Source organism: Ornithodoros turicata, unplaced genomic scaffold (genome assembly GCF_037126465.1).
Source record: "Ornithodoros turicata isolate Travis unplaced genomic scaffold, ASM3712646v1 ctg00000917.1, whole genome shotgun sequence".
Taxonomy (NCBI): Eukaryota; Metazoa; Arthropoda; class Arachnida; order Ixodida; family Argasidae; genus Ornithodoros; species Ornithodoros turicata.
In genome coordinates, this window is record NW_026999419.1 from 221342 (window position 1) to 242383 (window position 21042).

A 21042-nucleotide genomic window follows, 5' to 3' on the forward strand; every position below is an offset into this window, starting at 1 on the left:
AGATAACTTTAGTTTCTGACGTGCTGATTTTGAGGAAATAGAGTACACTAAGAAATAATACTCAAACTGCAAACATCCTCCTGAAGCAGTAAGCAATCTGAAGACGAGGTTATGCTTTTCATTATTTTGAAGTCATCAGCACACTCTAGCATGGTGGAATGTTTAACACAGGATACAAGATCATTAATAAAAATATTAAACAGTACACTCTTAAAAATGAACTTCACCACATAGCACGCTCCTAGCCAACCATCATCCCGAATGACAACGTTCTCGCCCCTGATTTGTTGAAAACGGGAGGAGGAGCCTATTTTGTGCCCATTATGCACGGCACAAAATAGGCTCCTCCTCCCGTTTTCAACAAATCAGGGGCGAGAACGTTGTCATTCGGGATGATGGTTGGCTAGGAGCGTGCTATGTGGTGAAGTTCATTTCTAAGAGTGTAGAGGCCCGACATTTGACCCCTGGGGTACACCAGACGTAGAAACATAGGTGGCAGAGTAGGATCCGGACACACAGAGTATAAGCGATGCCGTAAGTAAGAGGCAGGTTGGAGGTAGTTAGGAGGTTGTATTGGCACTTGTGCAACAGCTACCGGCATCAGTTGGATCGGTTGAATAGGGTAAGGTTGTGGTCCCATTGGCCCCAGAGCCATTTGTCCCGGTTGACCCGCATGAAATTGTTGCGGTGCAGGTGGTACCATTGGTCTCTGTTCTCCGGGGCTTGGTTGTCCCACTGGAGGCGGCCGTCGCATGTCCCCTTCTTAACCCGATGGTGTAGCTTGACTGGAAGGACTCTGCTTTCCACTATACTTACAGCACTACAAGTTACTTTGCGGCTATCTTTTCCTGACTTATGCTTCTACTTTTGCTCTACAGGTAGTACTTCGTGTGCTCTCGACGTTCAGAGATCCCACGTGTGATTTGTGCAGCTGGCAAATAGAGCGGCTGTGGCTCTCCCGGCAGATATCGCCGTCCCTCTTCGTCTTCTTCCTCAGCGTAAATGGCCGTGGTTCACAAAGAGAGATTGGCCAGGGCTAGCAAACCCTACACTCTTAGAAACGAACTTCACCGCATAGCACGCTCCTAGCCAACCATAATCTCGAAAGATATCGTTGTCTATCCTGATTTGTTGAAAAGGGGAGGCGTACGCCTTTTTGTGACACTTATGCTGTTCATAATTGTCACAAAAAAGGCGTACGCCTCCCGTTTTCAACAAATCAGGGCAGATCGATAACGATATCGTTCGAGATTACGGTTGGCTAGGAGCGTGCTATGCGGTGAAGTTCATTTCTAAGAGTGTAAACTGCCGCGGTTCTGGCCATGTCACGTCGGGTCTGGGAGGTACCCGGGTTCGAATCCCGGTGCCGGTGTGCTGTCTGGTGTTTTTCCTGGGTTTTCCTCAGACGCTTTCAGACATATATCGGCACAGTTCCCTTAGAAGTCGGCCCAGGACGCACATTCCCCCAGGACTTCAGTCGTAACGTTGCACATGCACCTCTGTGAGGCCGACAACGGCGAGCCCTTTCACCGACACCACCACCACCACCACCTAAACTGCCGCGACAACTAAACTCAACGAACTTAGACGAAAACAACTTAGGAATAACTAAACATTCAAGGAGGATGGTTGGCAAAGCAAAGGTGGACTAAAACATATATGTGAGCGATACACGAATGCCAGAATGCCAGCGACCCCAGACTCCTGTCGTACCCGAGAAAGTAGCCCCAAATGAGAGGGGAGACGGTAAAGTAATAGGAGCCTCCGACCTGCTCAACGGTGCTGTCAGATCAGCGTTCACAAGGAGCAACTTTTTCCAGCAACTCGAAGCAACTCGGATCAACGTCTTACGAGCAATTTCGAGACGGCGTCAGTGGCGTAGCCACGCGGGGGTCTAGGGGGGGCTCGAGCCCCCCCTACCTGCCACGGACCGACCCACACAAATCGTGCAAATCCGAGAACATAATATATGGGGGGGGGGGGGAAGCGACCAGTGTGACGATCACGAAAGTTCTTGCAGTTCATGGCGTCTATCTAAGAAGCACTCTTGAATGGTTTTCAAAGTATGAGCTTTTCAAAATACTTCCAATCTCGTGACACCACCTCATTGGTCATGGTAGCCTATACATGTAATCGTATTGTGAACGTCTAAATCAACTATTTTCGTTCCTTTTTTTAAATTCTCAGTTTGCAGTGTGCACAAGTATGTGTGTGTTGTCGACACAGGATCAGCGGGGGGGGGGGCGAGTTTTCGTATCGAGCCCCCCTACCTTGGAGGTCTGGCTACGCCACTGGACGGCGTCCACGTGTATAGCAACGTGTGTTCAACTGTAGGTTATGTCTACAGGAGGAGAGCATCGAACATGCTTTTCTCTCCTGTCGAGACGCAGCGTTCTTCTGGGACGTTCTGGGACAGCGAACTTTCAGAACGAATGTCTACTTATGTCCGCGTAGTATCCGTTTCTTGTCTTTGAGGCCTGGCGGTGAGCTACCGTGCGACGTTCTTGTCTTGCTGGGTCTGCACGCTTTGTGTGTTGCCCGTCGCATTTATGATAGTAACGACCCTCCTGTCGGATCTTGGCATTTCTTCAGGAGGTACGTTACATCATTCTGTAAGTTCATCCTCTCAAGTATGGGATGCGACATAGAGTCTCGTTGGTGTCGCGTTTTTGAACTGTTAATTATTAGTCCAACTGACTATTGAATGCGGTCAGTACGGCTGTTGGCAGCAAATGGCGATTGTAATGTAGTTCACTGTGTAGTTGATGGGTTGAAAGCCTCTGTGTACTGCTGTATAATTTGTTGGTCAGGTTCGAGCGCATGTTCGCGCTTGAACTTTCGATTTGTCTTCTGCTGAGCTTGTATATTTATATATGTGTATATATAGTTCATCTCTACTTTTTAAGCCTCGAAAGGGACTTGCATACACAGGGTGTTTCACCTAAGGTGATAAAAAATTCTAACTGGCTATACGTACTCGCTGGAGGATTGTCGGACTTCCGGCAATTACCTTATGGAAAGTTTTGCCACCATTGAGAAAGGCTTTGGACAATTTTTAATTTCGGGAAATTTCCTTCTTTCAATTGAACTTTGAAAATTGCCAAGCGAACCCCCCTTCGTTTTTTTTTTTTACAGAAATATGAAGTCCTCCACGGATAACCACACACCCAACCGAAACTATGCACAGTATCACAACGGAAATAGAGTTAAAAAATTAGTGAAAATTCGGCTTTAGCCCCGCCTGCTTGGTTGAAGCGAAGAAAAGCGCACGGTGTTTGCAGGGTGAGGAGGAAGTGAGTCCGGCCTCTTGTTTTACCTTTCTTTGCACCACGTTGACCTTGATGCTGGCGACAATCGACTTATCACAAAGAAAACAAAACAACCGTCTTATCACAAAGAAGCCAAGACAAATGAAGGCGGGGATACTTTCTCGTCTAGACGCAGATTTCGCGCGCGCTTCTCTGCGAAAATCAAGCAGGCGGGGCTAAAGCGTAACTTTTACTAATTTTTTTTCGACATTTTTTTTTTGCGATACTGTGCATAGTTTCGGTTGGGTGTGTGGCTATACGTGGAGGACTTCATATTTCTGTAAAAAAAAAGTGAGGTTCGCTTGGCAATTTTCAAAGTTCCATTCAAAAAAATAAATTTCCCGCAATTAAAAATTGTCCAAAGCCTTCCTCAATGATGGCAAAAGTTTCCAGAAGGTAAATTCCGAAAGTCCGACAATCCTCCGGCGAGTACGTCGCCAGTTATAATTTTTTATCACCTTAGGTGAAACACCCTGTATAGTCGTAGAAAATTGACCTCCATCTGTACAATGGACACCATCAACAATCATTCTTATATGCGTATTCTCTATTGAATTGTATTTTGTGTTTATGACTACATGGCTGAATAAAAAGTTGTGTAAAAAAAAAGTGCAGCAACTGGGTAGCTCCACCCACTACAACGTTACGGCGACCGGAGAATGTGAGTTCGAATCGAACTGGTGGAGTCTTTTCTTTAGCTGCTGTTCATCACATTTTAGTCAGTTATTACGCCAAGAAGTCATCGTTATCTTCAAAGAATGGATACTGACAAGTGACGTTCGTAAAAAAAAGTTCGTTCTCAGCTGCACCCGCAGGATTTGCACGCATGAACCCACGAATGGCATCGGGAAGTTCGTGGCAATGCTTCCATCGCTGATTAGCAGACCTTTTTCTTTTTTTTTACTATGGTTCATGGCCGACGCACGAGCACTTCTAAAGTTTTCGGTAGGAGAGCCATTCCGAGCAGCTCGAGCTGGAGGTTGCCCGTGTCGGCCAACTGCCAGCAACTCGAAAACTGCTCATAGTTACTGGAAAAAGTGGACCCGCGTGAACGCTGCCTAAGGTAGACGGGGCCGATCGTGAAGGCGACAACGCAAGAGAAAGTACTCAACAGTCTCATCGTCCCCACAGTGAGCGCATGCTAGAGACAAGTGACGCCCAGCGCTGTGAATATAAAAATTCGAGGGAAGGGTAAGGCAGCGGAGGCGCGTCATGCAGCCCTGATGACAATCGTGAACCACACATATCTGCATCAGACATGCGCTGAATCCCACATGCGCTGTCCACTCTCAGGAAAATGGTTTAATTGCGGCTCTCGTTCCCAGGCGCCTTAACTCTAACGCAAAGCCTAACGACAGTCATCAAACCTAGCGCGCTATCGCAAAAGGCGACATGGGGACAGGACGTTATTTAATTCCCCACATCACAACCAGCAATGGGGTAGAGTATGTACCCCTGGACATGAAACTCCCCATTCATCGTCTCAAAATAAAATTGTTGTTGGAACAGTATCGGCGAGAGAAATTGCGGACCCCGGGGATGGGTCATACACGGGGCCCCTCCTCACGTCTCGATAACATTCACTTATTCATTTATTGTTTTTCGCAGATAACAGAGATGGGAGGGGGCTGTGAAAAAAAGTCGCAGACGCGACTTCACGCGCTCACAACCCCCAAGACAATTGGCAAATGGTGGCAGTATATGGCGGCATATGGCACCGCAGAAAAAACAACACACGTACAAACTATATGTAAAGTACTTCAGTATTATATTAGGGTGCAAGTTCAGAATCACTCATCGCAAAGATAATTAGCCGCTATCAAAAATAAATAATTATTCATTGTTAATTACTAATCCGAAAAATGTATCCTCCGGCTCTAAAATATTTCTGGAAATAATTGAACTTTAAGGGCGCACTATATTCGCGGCGTGGTGGTGGTGGTGCTGGTACTGGTAAAGGGGTTCGCCGTTGTTGGCCTACCAGAGGTGGGCAACGTCACGACTTCTAAGGGAACTGTGCCGACGTATGTCTGGAAGTATTCTGAAAGTATGTCTGAAAGTATTCGTCGCGTTTGCAGGCTGGCGGCTCGGCTATGTGCGACAGGCCCCCCTCGGCTGCGCCGCGAACGCTGAGACGGCGCCGCTTTTTGAAACGCATGTGTGAATGAGCCTTAATTCGTTGACGCTTGCACCATTACGATAATTAAAAGTTGAACGTTATGAGCTGCAGAAGTGTCGAAATGAGGGGAAACTACATGCGGGAACCACAGGACACACTAAAAGGACAGCAGACCGAGAGAATATTCAAAGCAATGCAAGGTTCGACGGCATCCTCACTTGCGCCGGTCATCTACAGTGTTATCGCAGCATACAACTCTGCCGAAACAAAGGGTCACAACATCTTCATCCAGTGGATCCCAGGGCACCGCGGTACCAGTGGAAATGAGAAGGCGGACCAGGCTGCTCAAACTGCTCATCATAAAAGAATTACTCATAAAATCTACTTCACGCAATCCGATGCGAAGTACTTGTTGGTCTCCTTACGTAATCGCCTCTCTAAAACCATGTGGACAGGCGACGTCATGAATTACTCGTTCCTCGCGCGAATCGACCCCAACTGCACCTACTGCCTCCCATCGAAGATGCCGAGGCCGTTAGAGTCCGTCATCCATCGCCTGCGACTCAACGTCCCGTTCGGAGCAGCATTTCTTCATAAGATAGGTGTCGTTGGATCGCCGAACTTTTCAACTTGCGGAACTGTGGAGAACAGGGAGCACGTGCTGATCACCTGCCGACGCTTCGACTCTAGTCGGCAAACACTGAAGAAAGCCCTCGCGAAACTTGACAACCGACCACTTAGTGTTGAGAAGGTATGGGGAGCTGGCCAAGGCAGCACCAGCAACCTGCACTGTGTGCACTCACGACCTACCTCAAGGACATACGTGCTGATATAATCTTTTAATTCATTCAGTGCTTCCACACGTCAAGCGTACTGGAACAGCTGGTCGCACCAGTGCGACATACGTTTCCATTTTTCCTTTCTATTTATATTCTATTCTATTCGAGGGAATATTTACCGAAGAGTCTCGTCAACCGCGAGACACAGCGGCAAGCTCTCCTAGTGAGAACACGAAAAACGGGCTCTCTGCCGACGTACTTCGAAGTTGCCATTTGCGGCACGGCTTTGCGCCGGCCGTCAACAAGTATGAACTAGATATTAGAGCTACCTGACGCCGACCTGACTACGTTTTCCATTTGCTCGACGTGTCTATGTTCACTTCACGCCGGCAAGGTGACGGCACTCGCAACTGTTGATCCAGGAACATGGAATTGTCGCAGGTGACCTAAGACGCGCGCAAGAAGCTGACAACCCAACAACTTCGTCGGCTCGCAGGAACTGAAAAAAACGGCTCCTGCAGTTCGCTTTTATTTAGTCAGCTTACGAAGAAGAGAAAAAACCAAAACTATGTACATGGTTGACAACGTGCAACCAACATACCCCCCTTCACGTTGAACAACCTTCGGAGTATCGTAGACTGAGTCTAGGCTGGTGGGAGTTGAAGTCCACATCAATTTGCACATATGACGTTCTTGGTATTGCCTACAGGCTTCGTCAGGCTGTCGGCTATCATATCTTCTGTACGTAGGTAGGAAATGAAAAAATCACCGCTTTCGACTTCGTGTCTATAGCGAATAGATATTTGAGGGCGATATGTTTGGACCTTTGATGCTGTGCTGGATTTTCGATTAGTCTTATGGCCGCTTGATTGTCACTCTTGATTTCCAAGCTCTCCGTACCGTATTTGCAGAACCCAAGTTCTTTAAACAATGTCTTCACCCATTTACCTTCTTTAATGGCTTCGGTGATAGCGATGTATTCCGCTTCACACGTTGACAGCGCGACGAGTTGTTGCTTCGTCGATTTCCAGCTGATGGCTCCTTTGGACATGGTGAATACGTAAGCACTACGTGACTTCCCTTTGCCTGACTCGTTCCAGCTTGCGTCGCAATACCCCACGACAGGTTCCGCACAAGCTGTGTACGTGATACCCACTTCTTTCGTCCCTTGCAAGTAGCGTAGCACCCTTTTTGCCATTTGCCAATGAGTGGACGTGAAACAGTGGTTAAACTCACTCAGGTAGTGAGTTGCAAATGCGATGTCTGGACGTGTTCCTTGCACCAGGTACATCAGGTTTCCGATCAAGTTTTGATAAGGGACCGTTGATTCAGTGTTACCTTCCGTTGTGTGACCAACGTTGTTATTTGGACCTGTTTCCATTGGAGTTTTGATCGGTTTACAATTTTCCATGCTGTAACGTTTCAAGATGTCACTTATATACTTCTTCTGCCTAAGCGTGAGCTTCTTATTGGCTTTGTCCCATGTGATCTCAATTCCCAGGATGTACTTTGGTTCGCCTAGGTTCTTTTAGGTCCACCTTTTCACCCAAGTTTTTCATTGCACTTTCCAGGGCCTGTTTGGCTGTCGCTAGAAGCAGAATATCGTCAACATAGACTCCCAAAATAACCTTGGTACCTTTGTTCTCCAAGATGTACACGCAGTTGTCTGCTTCTAGCCGTCTATAACCTTGCTCTCTCAGGATTTTATCGAGCGTTCTGTACCAGGTCCGTCCGGCTTGTTTTAGCCCATATATTGCCTTTTTCAGCTTACAAACGTGGGACGTGGTGTTTGGGCTTCCTGGTGGTTGTTCCATATATACTTCCTCCTCGAGAATTCCATGCAGATACGCAGTTTTGACATCCAGCTGTCTCATGGTCATGCCTTCTTCATTTGCTAAGGCAAGCAGTGTGCGAAGGCTCGTGAGTTTTACAACTGGCGAAAAAGTTTCGTAGTAGTCGAGTCCATAGACCTGAGAACAGCCGACCGCTACGACCCTTGTCTTGAACTTGTCAATTTTGCCGGTAGGCCCTCGTTTGATCCGATACACCCACTTCGACTTTACAACTTTCATTCCTGGTTTCCTCGGTACAAGGCTCCATGTTTCCATTTCACGATGTGATTGAAGTTCGTCCTCCATAGCCGTGGTCCATTCCAACTTTTGGGGCGAGCTTGTAGCTTCGTTATAGCTATGTGGCTCCTTCAGTTCCACTTCTGCCATATCAGAGTAACTTGGTTTGGCTGGGTCCACCTGGAGGCGTTGAGGAGGGCGAGAGATCCGCGTTGACCTTCGAGGTATGGGTGGCTCACGAATCTCTTGTTCGTTCCCGTTGTCGTCCCCCTCGTCACTAGTGTTGCTCTCTGCAGCGGTTGGCCCGTGTTCGAGGGCCGTTTCGTGCTCGTGAATTTCTTCCCGGTCTGTCTGGTTACCCTGCTGGTTATCGTTAGGGCTTGTGTCCCGCAAAACGATGTATTGAACTTCATCGTGTCGTGGTGTCTGAACGAGAGACTCTTGTAATAAGTATGATCCTCTCTTCTGTTCGACAAACGTGACGTCCCGATTCACAATTACACGCTTCTCTTGAGGGTCGTAGAAACGGTAACCTTTCCTGTCGATGCAGTAGCCGAGGAATATGACAGGCTTGCTTCGATTGTCCAGCTTCGTCCTGTACCGATCGGGAATAGATATGTAGGCAAGACATCCGAAGGTTTTGAAGTTCTTCACCGTCTGAGGTCTCTTTGTATACACTTCTTCGGGGACTTTTCCATTCAGAACTGTTTTACTGCATCTATTCCGGACATACGCAGCAGTGTTCATGGCCTCAGCCCAAAATTGGGGCGGGAGCTTGGACTCTGCCAACATTGATCTTGCAGTTTCTACTAGGGTGAGATTCATCCGTTCCGCGATTCCGTTTTGAGCTGGTGAATGCGGAACAGTCTTCTCATGAATGACTCCTTTGTTCCCCAAAAAACGCTCGAGTTGTTGACCGAGAAATTCCCCTCCGTTGTCTGTTCGCAACCTCTTGACTTTTCTTCCTGTTTGTACTTCTGCTTGACGTACAAAATGTATGATTTTATCCCCTGCTTCATCCTTGTATTTGAGGAAGTAGACGAAGACTTTTCTACTATGGTCATCCACAATGATGAGGGCGTATTTACTTCCGCCAATCGATAATACTGGAAACGGACCACAAAGGTCGGCATGCAGCAATTCCAGTACGTAATCCCTTGGTTTAGCGTTTATGGACTTGAACGAAGTCCTTGGCTGCTTCGCTGTAAGGCAGTCTTCACATTGGGGATGTTCGCGTTGGATGGTGGGTAAACCCCTGATAACGTGTCGTTGACCCATCTGTATCAATGTGTCGAAGTTCAAATGACACATACGCCGGTGCCACACCATACTGTCATTCTTTTTCACGCTTCTCGCAACCTCTGGAGGATGACGTCACTTCCCCATTCAGTCTGTAAATTCCTGCTTCTTTGGCCCCTGAGAAAACGAACCGGTTTCCTTTGAAAGCAGTACATTCGTCCCCGCTGAATGTGACGATGATACCACTGTCGGTTAGTTTGGAAACGGAGATCAAATTGTCCGCCATTCCGGGTACATACAGGACTTCCTTTGCTGCCAATGTGTTGACAACACTTCCGTTTTTCACTTTGAACATGACTGTTCCAGTTCCGCAGGCGTTCATAACCTTCCCGTCCGCCAAAGTCACCTTTCTTCGCTCATCATCTTTGAAGTTGGTTAAAACTTCCTTTCTGCCTGTCATATGATTGCTGGCACCAGAATCGATAGACCACTCCAGTAGATTTTCTGCCGTCCAACATTCGCCTGCGCCAAAAGCGTAGTGATGATCTTGGCCTTCGTCCTGGTGAAACTCGTGCCTAGAAGAAGACTTGGCCATTCGGGCCCCTTGTCTTGGTCTCTCGGGTCTGGTATCCTGCTGTCCTGATTTCGAAGGATGAGCATCAGATACTTTTCTGTTGTCTTGTCGGGAGTAGCAGTCTCGAGCGAAGTGGCCAGGTTTCCCACAGTGGTAGCACTTTACTTTCTTGCTGTCCCTTGGTCTTCCTGAAGAGATCCTAACCTTGCACGCCGCCTCATCCGTTGACGTAGTTTGACGTCCTTCTTGTAGCAGTGCATATTTCACTTTCTCAGGAGTGATGTTTGCCATTGAACAGGCGTCAAAACTTCTTGCAACACCATAATACGGACGTGGCAACCCCTGAAGCGCTACCGATGCTACCTCCGCGTCGTCGAGAGAGTCTCCCAAGGTGCGTAACTCCTCAGCAACAGATTGTACACGGTGCATGTACTGGGTCGCATTCTCGCCTTTCTCCCATTTCGTTGCGTTGAGTTTCCTCCTCAAGCTAAGCCTCCTCTCTAAAGTGCGTCCCCGACTCACTTCTTCCAGCTTCTTCCACACTCCTCTTGCTGAAGTCTGGTTAATGACATATGCGGTTTGACCACTCGATAGCGTTTGGACGATCACATTGAGTGCCTCCAAATCCTCCTTGTCCCATGTAGTTCTCGCTTCTGGAGTTGTCGGAGGATCTTCATTGATGACTTTCCAGAGTTGCCGCGCCTTCAAGAACGTTGTCATCTTGAAGCTCCACGTCGGGTAATTGGTCCCGTCCAATTTTTCCATGGCGCCGCCCGGTAATGTGACAGAAGCTCCAGCCGATGCCATCTTCAGACTTTCCTGGAATGCCTTCTTGGTTTCCCAGCAAATATCCTAGTACTGTAGTACACTGCAGTCGGTTGGTAAGTTCCCTGGGCCCATAACCTATTGTTGATCCAGGAACATGGAATTGTCGCAGGTGACCTAAGACACGCGCAAGAGGCTGACAACCCAACAACTTCGTCGGCTCGCAGGAACTGAAAAAAACGGCTCCTGCAGTTCGCTTTTATTTAGCCAGCTTACGAAGAAGAGAAAAAACCAAAACTATGTACATGGTTGACAACGTGCAACCAACAGCAACGTGCCAAGGCTATGTCTATCCGCCCATGCCGACCGGTTCACCAGAGCTGGACTTGGTGAGTGAACGTCTGATCTCTCTGCGAATGCAGTTCACGTAGGTCCGGAGCCTCGATCATGCCCTCATCCACGGTGGAGGGCAATACAGCATTAAAACCACATATTTAATGATTTTTTATAACAGTAAAAAAAAAAATTATCCATGCAGTAGTACCACTGGAATAAGAACATTCGAATTTTATCAAAATCTGCGAGGTTTCCAGGCGAGGTTTAACCAAATTTCGGTAAGTATCATATACGATACATTATGCAGTACGTCCCTTTGGTGAAGCAAAAGTGCAAGGTTGCATCCCAGGACCAGGCTGAAACCAAAATACGCAGTAAAATCTGTATTTCCCATTTGTAGATCTGCCCACTACTGCTATGGTGGAAGAAAGTAATACAAGAACCGCAATACTCACAGTACAAAAACATGAAGAAAGAAAAATGAAAATAAATGAGTAAAGAAGATAAGAAGAAGAAAGAAAGGCACAGCCATAGTGGGGATAATCCGGCAAATATACCAGTTCATATTCTGCATAAGAAAATGTTGCACAAAACGTAGAAACACGTCAAAACACACATTAAAAAATCACTCCCATAACTGCATAAAGTACCATCCATGCATAGCGAAAAGTGACAGATAATATCAGAAGGAACAATGCCAAAAATAAAATTGAAGTTTTCGGTATACTCAAAAAGACATGTAAAACAACACAGAAAATTATATAACCTTTAGACATACAAATACAGAAGAAAAAGGTGTTCTTTCAAGTCCAATATCAATTCTTCCGTCTCACGTACTACTTCTTCATCTTCTTGGAATTCCTGGCTTCACAAACGGCGCAACAGATGACTGTATCTTTGCACAGTGTCGTATGACGTTATGAGGAATATGGTGCAGTTGGCGAAATTAGGACATGACACATATAGCTATATAGGGGTGGAAACTGTATGTATCATATATGTGATGTCATGAAATAGAGGGTTAAAGGGATCAGCTTCAGTAACATTCAAGAAGAGATAAGATGCAGGTTAGCTAGATGTACACGATGGAAAGGAATACGAAGACGACGATACCCAAGACAAGGAAGAAACACACACACACACACACACGCAAAATATTATTTTTTTGTATTTAACATTAAATTTGTGTGTGTATTAAAATTGATTGTGTTTCTTACTTGTCTCGGGTATCGTCGTCTTCGCAGTCATGCACCAGCTATATCAGCACCCTTATATCCCTGTCAACGGAAAGGAACTCCGAGGCAAGGAAAAGACGTTGTTGTCCTGTGTACGTCTGTTCCTTGTCTCGGAGTTCCCTTCCAGCAATTAATGACCTTTCTGCAATCATATCACCGACATTTTACAAAGGAATGCAGACCATCATGTGAAGTGTTGGGAAATTTAGTGGCACATGCCAAACGTCTTGTCAGCGTCAGCAAACGTCACTAAGAGCTGCCGCAAAAAATCCCAACACCTTCCGTGATCGTCTGAAAAATTGTGACATTTACGCAGTAATGTTGATTGTCACGAAAAGGCCGTACGTCGCGCGCTTTCCATGTATCATAACGCTATGATCCTGTCATCATTTATAATAACGCTGTCATTCTGTGCAGTGGTTGGCCTTCAGCGTGCTATGCGGTGAAGTTCTGTTTTAAGAATGAATGAACGGACAAACACACGCACGATATTGGTCAGCATTATTGTCATTCTTTATGTTGAATTCATTCATCATATTCACTGGCTTCATTCGACGCCTTCATGGAATGATGCTTGGCTCTGTCCAGGCGAGATGAAGGCGTCGTGACGTCGCCGGTGTCATATCCAGGCTCAAGATGGTCTCATTGCCCGTGGTGGACTCGTTCATGTCAAGTTGAAAGCGTTGGGGCCTGTCAGCCAGGATTTTGTTGGGCGTGGTATTTGTTGAAGCTGATGTGAGTGGTGGCGTAAACAGTGCGCCGCCGCTGAGATAAATGGGAAGGAGCAGACAAAACCAAAAACAGCACCAACATGCGGCAGAGGCAAAACAAATTGCTCCAGCACCCTTACATATCATCGAGATATCATTTGCACGGCTAGGACGTTGCACCGGTATTGCGATGACTGCCGGCTGTGCCGGCATTGGCTGCATAGGGTGAGGTTTTTGCCCCATTGGTCCCGGTTGAGCTACTGGAAACTGTTGTTGCGCTGGTACGTGTGGGGGCAACGCTTGTCCCATTGGACTCTGCTGAACGCCGGCGCCTGGTTGCCCCACTGGAAGCGGCTGTTGCATGGTTTCTTCACACCAAGGATGTCTAACTTATCTGGAGTGACTCTGATGACCCGCTGGTACAGGTTATCTTGTTGGACCAGTTACCGTTTCCAGACCTGTGGATGCGAGATGGTGCATCTGTACTACTGCTTCGCAATCGGTACTTGTTCCGCGGTCGACGCGTCTCGCTATGACATTCGCACCTATAGGGAACCGAACGTTGTAGATATCTCTTCTTCTTCTTCTTCCACCACTAAGCACAGTGGCCACAAGATATCTCGATGAAAACCAAATGGGTGTCCTTCTCTCCTTCTTCTGTTTCTTCTTCCATGGAGAATGGCCATTATCCACAAAGAAGACTGACCAGGGCTAGAAGAACTGGTGTGAGAGCGCCTTATCTAACCCATGGGGAGCGCGGAATCACGACCGTGGACAAGATGTCGGCGAATTGCACGTCGCTCGCAGCGCGCAAAGCGGGAAGGCACATTTCTGTGTGGCTCATAAACGCTCTTCTGTTTCCAGCCGACCACGTGCTTTTTCGACAGCACAAGAAGTTGAGTTGCAGAGCTTGGGACAAAAGTTTACGGAACACGGCACTGTCACATTTCTTAATCGGAGCCTGGCCCTACTGGCTTTCTGGAAGCGATCAGATATAAGAAACGGGTGACCTGCTATTCTCTATAAATCTCTTAGTACGTGTGCCCGCTTCTGTTCGCTGCTATGGTGTCGCTCGAATGGAGAAATGCCCAACTCATCATCATCGAATGTATGTGCGTGTGCGTCCCAATCTGTACAGCCCATCAGCGCCACAGTAGAATAATCCGAATCCCCTGGATGCAGCACAGTCAGATCATTACTGGACCTTCATTTTATTTTAATCGCGATTCTTTAAATCTTTAAATATTGCCCGGAAGGCTAATAAGTATAACTTCATGTTGGCGCATTCATGTCGGCAGCTTTCTTTTTTGGCACTTTTCCGCTAGAATGATTTCCACGCTCTGGACACGTCCTTGATCCAAGAACAACCGCTGTCTCCGGGAAGCTCTACTGGCCCTCCGAATCATCTCAACCAACTGTGTTCCACGATTCCCGCATGAACACCCCATCTCTACAGCCCTCTTCTAGTTCACCCAGACCCTCTAGTTCAACCTCTGCATTGAACTTTGTTCAACTGGCCACTAGTCCCTCACCGCCGCCAGAGGTGCCGCCAGGCTCGGCTGGATTCTCCACCAGGAAAAGACAGAAGCCATCTCACAAGGGTAAACGTGGTCACCACTTTGACTCAACAAGGACTCTGTGCATGCCACCAGTAATTCTTTTCTAAATGCTCGCAGAATATTAGAGAAGAAAATTAAGTTTGTCTCAAATCGTGCATGTCTAGCAGACTGTATATCACATAATGTAAGCCCTAGAGGCATGTCTCATCTTGCCCCACCATACCCTATACATCCCTGCCACCAGTGCAAGCAGCGAACGTAACCTCAGTGCGGGGCCACGTGCTTCAGAGGAGGCGGACGCCTCTTCAAGAAGCCTCAATTGACAACCTCCTATTACTGTACAACAACCTGCCGATCTTTTTTTTTTCTTCTTCTTTCTTTGTTGTGACTAATTTCAATGCCAATGCGCTTTCTGTCTTGTATGTACTGCACATTTGCGTACGTACGCATTCGATACTCGCAGCGCAGAAGGCTCAAATAAATTTTGTATTAACATGTGCATTTGTCAATTATAGAATAATGTATCGGAGCAGATGATAAGCCATTTCTAGTGAAGCTTTGCAATTTTCCCATATATTAACTGCAGCTGTTAACTGCTGCTCAAGAAATCTTCAGCAGCAATTCGAAATCACGGAGAACATCTCTGATAAGAAATCGAACATGCACCCTTCTCACTGTAAAGCACCGTTAGGAAAGTTCAGCGCATTCGAAAAACTAAAAAATAAAAATGGTAGAATACGGTCACACTTGAAATCTTCAGAAAAGCAAGCTGCCAGCAGGATGACCTCTTCACAGGTAGCCGTTAAAATGTTCTGCGTTCCAATTTGCGGACAAGTGGTACAATTTGGTGACAGCAGACATTTCAGCATTGCATTCTGTCAGGAGAACGATCTCAGTAATGGGGGTGCTGTACATGCGCATGCGCATCCACCAACTTTCAGAATTAGGTCGGGTTGTCCCTCGCAAGTCGCAACATCCGACGACTAGGGCCTGGCTGAAGATTCCACAACCGCGTCGGGCTTGCTTCGAGGTAACACCATAGTAACACTATGGGCCTCGGGTTTGGGTCGGGCCGAGCTCAGCTTTCCGAGAACCGGGTCGAGCTGGGGTCGGGTAACATTCCGCTGCCTCGGGTACAAGTCGGGCTAGGCTCAACTTTTGAGTACTCGGACGGCCTCAGGTAGGGGGTCCCTTTGCAGCCACGGGTGCGGGCCCGGGCGGAACGATAAATTTAGGCCCGTGCACTGCTCTCCCCGGTAGACGAAGGAGAAGAAGAAGAATAGCGATTTTGTTTTTACCGTGAGATATATCCACTCGGCCCTCAGGTGCAGAAAGCTAAATGTGAGGTCTGCGAACCAAACAGCCAGTACTACTGGGACAGTGAAGCCCTAGTGTTCAACAGCGGCGAACGGCGCAAGTTGGACCCATCATGCTGCCGCCCTCACCAGCTGCGTAGCTGTTTCCTGGAGGTCGACCGCAAAGTATAATGCAACAACCTAACCCTGCAACGCCATCGGTGCCAGCACAACCAGCAACCGCTGAACAAGTGTCAAAAGATGTTTCTAACTGGCAAACTGACATGTTCATGACATGTATAGGTTGTGTGTTGGCTTGTGTTTTCTGCAGCGGATGGTATTTGTGTTTGTTCTTTATCATCCCTTTTCTCCTCGGTCATGACATAATCGCGGTTAACGACAGCATACGTAACCTCCTACGCGCCGACCCCGAACCAGACCACCAGGCCCGGACTGAGCCAGGATGAACCCTGCAATGTGACAATTTCGTTCCTCCTGCTCAAGAGGGTAGATCGCACAGTTAAAAATTATTCCATGATGACATTGAATGAATTTTACATTGAGCTGGACAACATTCTGTTTGTGTTTTTGTGCTTTGTTATCAGTGTTGTTCTCGCAAAGCATCTGTCGCCATGAGTAGCGTACAGACTCTCGATTTGTCCAGATAATGAAGATAATTCTAGTTTAGAGTGCATAGCTTCGTTGAATGAAATAAAGTATACCGTGGAATTGAAGAACAATGTTTATCACCAATATGGGGATCACCAGACACACAGTCCCAGACCGAGAACATCCAGTGGCGATTTAGCGGTAAATGAAAGAGAAGTGCGTTAGTATTAAGCGCCTTTTCCGGTCCATACTTGACTTCCGGGTATCCACTTCCAAGCCAGCTCGAATTCCGGTGCAACCTGACTTCCGGTTGTCAACTTCCTGTCTATACTTGACTTCCGGTTCGACCCTTTCAATTACTATAAGTTCATTTAGGGCCGTATTCCCAAACCACCCGCAACTTTGCCCTCAGGGCGCCCGTAGCCCAGGGTCCCTTGAGGGCGAACATCCCCTGAGGGCAGCATGCGTTTCTCAAACGTAAATGTGCACGCCCTCAGCGAAGGGCTGGCCGTCGGAGGCTCGAAGGGGATTCGGCCCGATTCCTCGTAGAACGAAGCAGAAGCGCATGCGCAGGACCGCGCCTGATTTCCGCTTCCGATGGCTGTCGTCTGCTACTTTGGTATCTCTCCTGTTCTGTTCGCGTTCGACTTGCAAACTTCATGTATGGTGGGCTACTTCATGTCAGTATTCAGATGTTGTACAACTGTTGGATATTGCGGATATGATATGTACACATCTCACCATCGTCTCCTTGTGTGTGTGTGTGTGTGTTGTATTAAACGGCCAGATTGTAACAATCACTGAATGGGCGGACAAGGGAAGCCAGGATTGTCCGTGCCCCTCCTGATGTTCAGTATAGACTGTAGTGTTCATGTACACGCCCCCCCCCCCAACTTATCTTTCTTTCAATTCATATTCGTCGTACCGCACAAGGTAGTTTTCCCAGTCACGAATTCGTCGAACCGTCACTACGGCAATACCACCGTGAGGGTATAACGCTCGAGTCGCACGACGCGATCCACAAATGCACATGTCATCCATGTTTGTTTCGAGGCGAGCGTCCCTCAGGGAGCGTACAGTGAGCCCGCGAGCTCACTTGGCTGGCGCGTGCCCTTGGGGCGCCCCTTGCAGATACGGGCGCTTTGGGAAACAAAATTCGTCTCCCTCAGGGCTAGAGGTTACATAGGGAGCCCTCAGGGTTGGTTGGGAATACGGGGGTTAATTAAATTATAATTAGTCTCAGTTACTTTTAATTACCCATTAATTACCGAAGGTAACTGCAGGCTACCTGAGGTAACCTTGAATTTCATTTAATTCCCTTTAATTACGTTTGCTTTCTTTAATTACTCTGAATTTTTCTTTAATTGATGGTAACTACATTTAATTACCTCCACACTCTAAAAAAAAGGTAGTCAAAAGAGAGTATTAAGCAATTTTACACCCCGTGCTGCGGATGAACTCTCACAAACACCCTTGAAGCTCCTTGTTTGTGCGTTTCCATGTTTTGATGCTTTAATAACTCCCTTCAACCTGCGCTTTACTCCGTGGCGAGAGTTAAGCGCGACACATCTGCATATTCCTCGACAGTTTTCCTCCTTGTCATTGCGCAGTCTAGCAACACTGATAGCGAGGCCGTTGAGTTTGAGCGTTTGAGCTCTGCGGCGAGGGGTCTCTCTCTGCTTGTCGTGCGGAGACTTGTTAACGGTCTATTGGACCGCTGAATAATATTTCCTTCCAACAGGAACGTTTTTCAGCATGCTGAGGTGTAAGGAATGCGACGACTGCAAGTCATATAGCTGCGTGTCCTACCACTATGTACTCAAGGTAAGTCTGCGTCTCGTGATACGTACATACACGTATACGTCGCTTTGAAAGGAGGATCCGCTTTGGGGACACTATTAACAAAATGTTCCGGTCACCATACACGGCATGCTTAGTGCGGCACATTAAAGTTGTCCCATGAAACAATAGACCCCCCTTCCTGTTGACATCCTACTGGATGAGTGCTAAAAGCGCTGCCAGGTTTCCGGCATCCACTGTAAAAGAAAAGATTTCACTGTATAACCTATCCAGCACCACTATTTTTTTTACAAGCATGATCCTTCCACATTTCTGTGGCTGCGACTGGGAATTCCAAGACAAATAAGTTTCGTCTACTGTTCCCCGAGAAAATGAGCGTCGTTGAACAAACAATAAACAAAATTTTGGGGCTGGGCTACGCTGCCCGTGCTCGTGCTCCCGCGTCATGGTCAACGTCGGCCTCGTCGTCTTCCGGCCACGTGCAGCGGTATATCATTGGGCGCGTTAGGTTCGTGCTCCGGGAACATTCCCTCTTTCAGGGGATCACTTAACACCTCAAAAGTGACTTCCGGTGCACGTTCCCGGGTGCACCCTGCGCGCCCCTACTTCGGAGCCGGAGAACGCTGGGGACGAGCGGGGCCAGTTCCGGAACGTGACGCATGTTCCGGTGTACTGCCGTACTGCCTTTCGAAATGGCGCAACCGTTGCAACCGCCCACGCTGTTTGTGTTTCCCGAGTCATCCGATGTCGGCGATAAATAGTGATACGATTACAGAGAAGTGATATGGTTGTACTAAATTGCCAGAATGGTTTATTTCGTAGGAACATCAGGGTACGCACTAGCGTCTGTTGAGCGCGAAGGTACGTCAAGTGCGAATTGTGGGGGTTCGAGCTTCTGTTGAAGTCCAATTCGTTTTGTTGACAGATGGATCAGTGGTACTGCTCCACAACAGCAGCAGGAGTACGGGTATGTAGAAAATGCAATCGGATGTTTTCTACCTAGTCTTGCGATAACGAAATTACATTACATACACTGCAGGGGCGTCCACACCAGCAGGAACTAGCTTGCGTGAGTAGGAATGTAGGAGTCTTTCTTGTAGAGTAACCAGAGTAACACTTCATTTCTTTCGCGTGGCAGTTCGTCCCATCAGCGAAAGAATGACAGATGTAGGTGAGTGAAATTTCTTGTTGGTACATAGAGGACTCGACCAGCCGTTCCAAGTAAAAAGAAAAAATAGTATTTTTCCATACGTCATTGAACTCTGTTCCTTGACTCTTAGGTCTGCAAAACAGCTTCAGAGCCTCACAATGTGCTGGGCAAACGCTGCCTACAAGTGCATGTAAGTGCTTTGTATTGATCTTTATTTTGCTACGCAGCTACACTGCAGCATTATTGTTTTAGGTTTCTCATCAACGACGGCGTGGAGCCTCTTGGCACAGCCAGAAGCCCAAGGTACGCACTGCACATTGAATTGATTTAAACAGTATAGAATAAATACCATTGCACCATTATGATTTTCATGCATAACAGTCTACATTTATTTCTGTTGCAGTTAGCGCACGTATGGTATACGTGCCTTATTGAAGTAAGCTGAGTCGTGGTCTGACGCATTTAAAGTCACCTTTACCTCACCTTTATGTCATCTTTACTTCACAGCACACGGTGAAGAAGGAGCTAACACTAACCATGGTGAGTGGATTCATTGCTAAATGGAAGAAGCTTTGGGTAATGAGTTTAATTGGTCACATAGAGCATCTATCTGCTGAAGAAGGCCCAGGGTGGACACCGCGAAGTAGAGCCCTGCGCGGATGAGATTTTTGGCATCCGCTTCCGACCCGCATCCGCGCACACGTTATCCGCATCCGATCCGTATCCGCACCAAACACAACAGTTTACATCCGCATCCGATCCGCTGAGCAAAACGCACCATCCGCATCCGATCCGCAAAATCCGCACGTTTCAAAAGATGCGTAAAGACCGCCGGAAGCACGTTGGTATAATTTCGGTTGCGTCCACGCTGTCACGGAAGGACTCAGTCATGACGACAAGCAAAGGTAAACCTTTCAACAAGCGCGATATGGAGGGACTTCTGGAACGCGTGGAACGCTACCTCGTCGGTGCTCGCGCGGTTCGAGACGCCAGAATGCCTCCTCTCCCATCTTGGCGCCGTGCATGGACAAAGGTGAACCCGAGCATGCGCTCCCTGTCGGCTGTCGGCGCGCAATACAAATAAATTGCTGGTGGAAAAATGACAGCACGCGGTATATCCGCATCCGATCCGCTACCGATCCGCTGCCTTCGTATCCGCATCCGATCCGCATCCGACCTCACGCCATCCGCATCCGATCCGCACACCGCAGAAAGTGCTAAATTTTCATCCGAATCCGCAAGTATCTTGCGGATATCCGCGGATATCCGCTTCCATCCGCGGATGGTGCAGGGCTCTACCGCGAAGCACTCTCCTCCTAATCTCACTTTACGGAAAATTTAAAGATGATTTTGATGACAGACGTCAGAAGAAGAAGCATGTTTGGAGAAAGTTGGCTGATGCATTCAAGCAGCACGGCACTACAAAGTCAGCAGAAGAGCTGGAAGAAAAATTCAAAGGTCTAAAACGAACCTACACAAAACATAAATCAAACCG

At 47.6% G+C, this 21042-nt stretch overlaps 1 protein-coding gene and 2 long non-coding RNA genes across 3 annotated transcripts; 2 read left to right on the top strand and 1 right to left on the bottom strand.

The window, feature by feature from the left end:
* Positions 1 to 6936: 6936 nt before the first annotated feature.
* LOC135375730 (uncharacterized) lies at positions 6937 to 7587 on the bottom strand. Its single transcript, XM_064608388.1, has one exon. It carries the CDS (start codon positions 7585 to 7587, stop codon positions 6937 to 6939), a length of 651 nt encoding a protein of 216 aa, XP_064464458.1.
* An 11623-nt stretch (positions 7588 to 19210) lies between these two features.
* On the top strand, positions 19211 to 19554 carry LOC135375711 (uncharacterized). Its single transcript, XR_010417353.1, has 4 exons — positions 19211 to 19258; positions 19323 to 19364; positions 19437 to 19466; positions 19536 to 19554. It is a non-coding gene; the product is annotated as an uncharacterized LOC135375711 (long non-coding RNA).
* A 96-nt stretch (positions 19555 to 19650) lies between these two features.
* LOC135375743 (uncharacterized) lies at positions 19651 to 20160 on the top strand. The gene is made up of 5 exons (XR_010417368.1): positions 19651 to 19737; positions 19800 to 19850; positions 19951 to 19983; positions 20055 to 20087; positions 20149 to 20160. It is a non-coding gene; the product is annotated as an uncharacterized LOC135375743 (long non-coding RNA).
* Positions 20161 to 21042: the final 882 nt, after the last annotated feature.

Coding starts and splice junctions, on each gene's coding strand:
- LOC135375730 (XM_064608388.1), bottom strand. CDS start 7,587: ATGGAAACAGGTCCAAATAACAACGTTGGTCACACAACGGAAGGTAAC.